General features: G+C 34.9%; 1 protein-coding gene across 1 annotated transcript in view; it reads left to right on the forward strand.

Moving 5' to 3' along the window:
* The window catches only part of LOC107722897 (sodium channel protein type 2 subunit alpha-like), a 44,670-nt gene that overhangs the window by 27,499 nt on the left and 11,171 nt on the right, over positions 1 to 6,000 (forward strand). The window contains exons 18-20 of the mRNA XM_016531393.1: positions 250 to 404; positions 1,767 to 1,940; positions 3,452 to 3,574. Coding sequence (XP_016386879.1) covers positions 250 to 404; positions 1,767 to 1,940; positions 3,452 to 3,574 — 452 coding nt within the window. The remainder of the gene's footprint in view (positions 1 to 249; positions 405 to 1,766; positions 1,941 to 3,451; positions 3,575 to 6,000) is intronic.

Consider the following 6,000-nt stretch of genomic DNA (forward strand, 5'->3'; position numbering starts at 1 on the left):
GAGAGTCCAAACAGCTGATAGCTGAAGAAATCCTCACCACTCCAGTCCATCAATGAATGTCTTGTGAAGTTAAAAGCTGCGTGTTTGTAGACGTTTTAACTTCAAACCGTTGCTTTATGTTGAACAAAATAATAATCCATAATAATGTGAAAAAGTCCATCCCTTGTTGGCCTTTTACATCAAACTCATTATTATACTTATCCACCAACTTATTTGTTCATTTCTCCAAATCTATACTTTGTTTTTCAGGGTGTGTCCAAAAGTTCCCGTGCTGCCAGGTGGATGCTGAAAAGGGCATGTGGAAGAAATGGTGGCTGCTGAGACAGACGTGCTATAACATAGTGGAGCACAGCTGGTTTGAGACCTTCATCGTCTTCATGATTCTGCTTAGCAGTGGCGCTCTGGTGAGGGAAGTGCATGTGTTGTTTTGTTTGTCAGTGTGTCACAGGGTGAAGCCTTGACTCACTTTCAATAGAGTTTGACGTGAACATGTTGCTAAGCTAATGACACAATACTCTAGACAGAATAATACATGGCACACACAAATATTGTTTGTTTTTATTACCTGTTTTCAATTTGATGGGCATTTAAAATCAGTATTTTTCTTGGATGGATTTTTTCACTCAACTTGTTGCAATCCATGCTGGTTTAATTCTAATCCTTTATATCTTCACATCTTAAACATTTTTGTGTGTGTGTTCACTGCTGTGTGTGTGCACTTGGATGGGTGATATGCAGAGCACAAATTCCGAGTATGGGACACCATACTTGGCCACATGTCACTTCCTTTCCTTTTCCTTTCCAAATTAGTAAATGTAAATGTAAACCTAAGGGAACTGACTTTGCACACCCACTAAAAGCCGCCTTCAGACTAGTTAGTTAAAAGTATTTGGAAAAATGAAAAGTTAAGAGAATAGTTTACCAAAAATTGACAAACAATTTGCTGAAAATGTACTAACCCTCAGGCCCTCCAAGATATAGATGAATTTGTTTCTGCATCAGAACAGATTTAGAGAAATGTAGCGTTACTTGCTCACCAATGGATGCTCTGCAGTGAATGGGTGCCGTCAGAATGAGAGTCCAAACAGCTGATAGCTGAAGAAATCCTCACCACTCCAGTCCATCAATGAATGTCTTGTGAAGTTAAAAGCTGCGTGTTTGTAGACGTTTTAACTTCAAACCGTTGCTTTATGTTGAACAAAATAATAATCCATAATAATGTGAAAAAGTCCATCCCTTGTTGGCCTTTTACATCAAACTCATTATTATACTTATCCACCAACTTATTTGTTCATTTCTCCAAATCTATACTTTGTTTTTCAGGGTGTGTCCAAAAGTTCCCGTGCTGCCAGGTGGATGCTGAAAAGGGCATGTGGAAGAAATGGTGGCTGCTGAGACAGACGTGCTATAACATAGTGGAGCACAGCTGGTTTGAGACCTTCATCGTCTTCATGATTCTGCTTAGCAGTGGCGCTCTGGTGAGGGAAGTGCATGTGTTGTTTTGTTTGTCAGTGTGTCACAGGGTGAAGCCTTGACTCACTTTCAATAGAGTTTGACGTGAACATGTTGCTAAGCTAATGACACAATACTCTAGACAGAATAATACATGGCACACACAAATATTGTTTGTTTTTATTACCTGTTTTCAATTTGATGGGCATTTAAAATCAGTATTTTTCTTGGATGGATTTTTTCACTCAACTTGTTGCAATCCATGCTGGTTTAATTCTAATCCTTTATATCTTCACATCTTAAACATTTTTCAGGCACTTGAGGACATTTACCTTGACTCAAGGAAAACCATAAAGACCATACTGGAATTTGCTGATAAAGTTTTCACCTACATCTTCATTCTCGAGATGCTGCTGAAATGGGTCGCGTATGGTTTTGTCAAATACTTCACCAATCTCTGGTGCTGGCTGGATTTTATTATTGTTGATGTAGGTTCAACTTTTGATGAAATATAATATGTGCTGCACAAGATTACAGTTACAGTTGTGGTCGTAAGTTTACATACACCTTGTAGAATCTGCAAAATGGTCATTTTTACTGAAATAAGAGGGGTCATGAAACGTGTTGTTGTCCTGAAAAAACTATTTCACATACAGATGTTTACATATAGTCCACACGAAAAAATAACAGATGAATTTATAAAAATTACTCCATTCAAAAATTCCTATATGCTTGATACTTCTTGTATGATTTGCGATAGTTGTCACTTGTTTCTTATGAGCAGGTACATTGACCACTGTTCTTCAGAAAAATCCTCCATCCTTGGTTTTCCAGGATCTTCAGCATATTTGAACCCTTTCTAGCAGTGTCTATATGATGTTTTACTTTAATTGAGGGACTCATACAAATAATGCAAACATTCACTGATGGTCAAGAAAGAAGCATGATGCATTAAGAGCCAGGGTGCTGAAATATATATATTTTTTTAATTACTAACATTTTGCTGATTCTGCAAGGTGTATGTAAATCCAAAAACTGAAAATGATGCCGTCATTCATTTACACGTATGTCATTTCCAATCTGTGTGACTGACAGGATGCTATTCGTCATAATAGGGATTAGATACTATTATAGATTTCATTACTATTTTGATGAACTTTTTATGTTTTCTTTTTAGTTTTCATTGAAGTTTTATTAATATATACAATATTTTTTATTGCTTTTTATTTTAGTACATCAGGTAAAAATGAGAAATTTTGCCTTGACAACTACAGTAGCTGAAATAAAATAAGTTTTAATGTTTTTTTTTTTTTAAGTTATATTTATTATTTTTATTATACAAAAATAATAAATGAAAGCAATAAGCCCCAAGAAGCCGTGGTTTACAGTGAATTTATAACAGCTAAGGGGCGTTGTTAGGCACGACGCGAAGCAGATAGTTTTATAAAACGGTTATTCCATATACGTAGTAAGGCTTCAAAGAATAAAACAGAGCAAATAAAGTGTAATGATATTAATAAAAACAGTATTCTTCCGCCAAACAATGTAGTTCCTCAGAAACAGTTGTGGTTCCAACAAAGTGGTTGCTGAGCAACACACAGAAGTAAACAAAGGTGTATGTTTGTAGAGTAATTTACAACAGCTTAGAACGCGGCTCAACCAATCAGAATCAAGGACCGGAACTATCCGTTTTATAAAAATAATTCCTTCACTTATAATTCTTGGCAGTAGAATGACACAGTACTATTTGGCTGGTGCCCTGCCATGCAGGTTGCATTTTGTCTGCAAGTTTGCAGCGTGATTTGCATGAGTCCTTGATTAGTGAACTGGGTGCTAAAACAACACAGGCAGCAGATGCACATCAACTTATAAAAGCACCATTATCAAGAGCGCATCAGTGAACTGAGAATGATTGATTGGAAATGATGGCTTTCGTGTGTGTTATGCATGTGGGTATCGTGAATGCTTTTCTCCTAATGAGCTCTGTTGATGTGTGTAGGTCTCTCTGATCAGCCTGGTGGCCAACGCCCTGTGTTATTCAGATTTGGGCGCCATCAAATCTCTCCGAACCCTGAGAGCCTTCCGACCGCTCCGAGCTCTCTCACGCTTTGAGGGAATGAGGGTAAAATCTCTTAATGTGGACTATTTAATTCATTTACATATATATAAATTTATCATTCTTAAAATCATATAAATTATTTATTTATTGAAGACTTTATTCAATCAATGAAAGGCTGACTGACTAGGAAGCAGACCTGAATTCATTGAAAATGTACCCTTTTAGTTGCCTTTGGTGTTCTTTTGGCCTTTTCACACTTGAAAATGTCAGTCCAGTGTGTTTCTGGCTTAATCCGGGGTTATCTTGGTTAGTATTTAATCCTGGGTGGTCAGGTTTTGAGATTTCACACTACCATTGTAAACTCTGGGTTAACATTGTGATTTCTATTAGAGAGAACGATTTTACTGTTCAGTTTTATTTTGATTGTGATTTGACTCCATTTCAATTTTGATTCAGTTCGATTTGATAATGACTTTAGGCAATCACGTACAGTATATGTCTCAAGGAAAACATTTGCATTACTATAATAATATATAACTTTACTGTAATATTAAAGTGATTTGTAAACAAACATTTAAATTGCACATAAGGCTGTTTTAAAAAAAAAATGAAAATGTATTATAGGCCGATAATACGTTTTTAATGAGAAAATTATGTTTCTACTCCAGTTTGTAGCACTTTAAACAGTGGATGTCATAACTTGTTTTCATAATAGATTTATTCAAGCATACATTAAATATGAAAAAACAGGTAAAAAAAAAAAAAAGAATATATAGGCTAATATAGTGTGTATGATTAGCATAATGTTCATTTTTCCAACTGACTAAAGATCTATAAACATTGAATGGCTTTTTTTGTTCATGCATCATCTGAAAACAGACCGATTTCTGGGATTTAAGAATCGATTTTGGTTCATCAAAATAAGAATCCATTAAAATCGAGAGATCAATATTTTCATCACAGCCCTAATTTTTTTATATTTATAAAATTAAAATCGGGTAAATACAGCATGCAGCAAGTATGCAGTCTATTTTAAAAACGTCTGTTTTATCTTTGAAAAGATGTTGCCATGCTTAAGTCTTCTGAAGAGTAAAAGACAAAAAACGCACAACTTTAAGAGAAGTGCATGCATATTTACTGAGCCTAGCACTGATTGATTCATTACTGGTTGTCTGTTGCTCTCTGTAGTTTAGGTTGCCAATTCTCCTTTAAATATTGTACTTTGATGAAAGTTTGGTAAAAGCAGAATGAAATTTTTATATATAAAATTGTATAAAACTTTAAAGCTTAATAAAGAATTAAGAAGATGTTAACCCAAGGTTTATTGCAGTATGAAAAGCCCCTTTCAGTAGTTTTGTGTTTCTTTCTCGCTGGACATGTGAATGAAGTCCTCTGAGCAGATCAGCTTATTGAAGTCAACATGAAACTGACATATAGGACATAAATACATTGTGGGGCTTGAATGTATCTATCAGAAATTGATTGTATCATAAAAAGTAGGTGTTAAATACCAAAATAGAGTCACGTGTAGTCACATAGTTGAGGATTTGATGTAATCTGAAAAGAAACGGAGCAAGTTATACATTTCGATGAAAGATTTCAAACATCATTATTTAGTACAGGGTTGCCCAAACTTTGAGAGTTGATAAATAGCTAATAATTAATTAAATCTAAAAATTATGTATATAAAAAAAGTAAATAATTAAAGGGTCATCATTTACTCACCCTTAAGTTGTTCAAACCGTGTATGAAGTTGTAAAAGAAGATATTTTGAAGAATGTTGGTGACCAAACAGTTGCCGGTCCCCATTGACTTCCATAGTATGGAAACTATGGAAAGTAAGTGGAAAGTAAGGTGTAATGGAAAGTACTATGGAAATCAATGGCTAACTCTTTGGATACCACCATTCTTCAAAATATCTTCGTTTCTGTTCAACAGAAGAAAGAAATTAAGTAAATGACAGAAGTTTCCTTTTTTGGTGAACTATCCCCTTAAAATGAAAATATTTGATGTTTAACCTGCATGTCATGTGACTGTTTTGAAAAATTAACCTAAAATCTCAGGTATACTTCAGATCAAAGTGGTTTAGCTGACAAAAACTAAACGCTGCTTTTGTATAATGTGCACGTAATCATTCACAATAAGGTCGTAAACATGCATTAAAGGGGTCATATGATGCTGCTAAAAAGAACATTATTTTATGTATTTGGTGTAATGCAATGTGTTCAAAAAACACATTATTTTCCACATACTGTAAATTATTGTTTCTTGTCTATGCCCCGCCTTTCTGAAACGCATAGATTTTTACAAAGCTCTTCTCTTTTAGCAGTTCAGTCGATGTACTGTTAGGAGTAACTGAATAACTCATGATATTGGTTTATTTCGCGTCAGAGGGAGTGTCAGGCACGTTTATAAACCGAATAACTTGAGTAAGTTGTGGATTAGTGCGTACTGGAGACGCGAACCGTTTCAAACGATTCAGTTAGATT

Source organism: Sinocyclocheilus rhinocerous, unplaced genomic scaffold (assembly GCF_001515625.1).
Source record: "Sinocyclocheilus rhinocerous isolate Xijiao unplaced genomic scaffold, SAMN03320098_v1.1 scaffold934, whole genome shotgun sequence".
Taxonomy (NCBI): Eukaryota; Metazoa; Chordata; class Actinopteri; order Cypriniformes; family Cyprinidae; genus Sinocyclocheilus; species Sinocyclocheilus rhinocerous.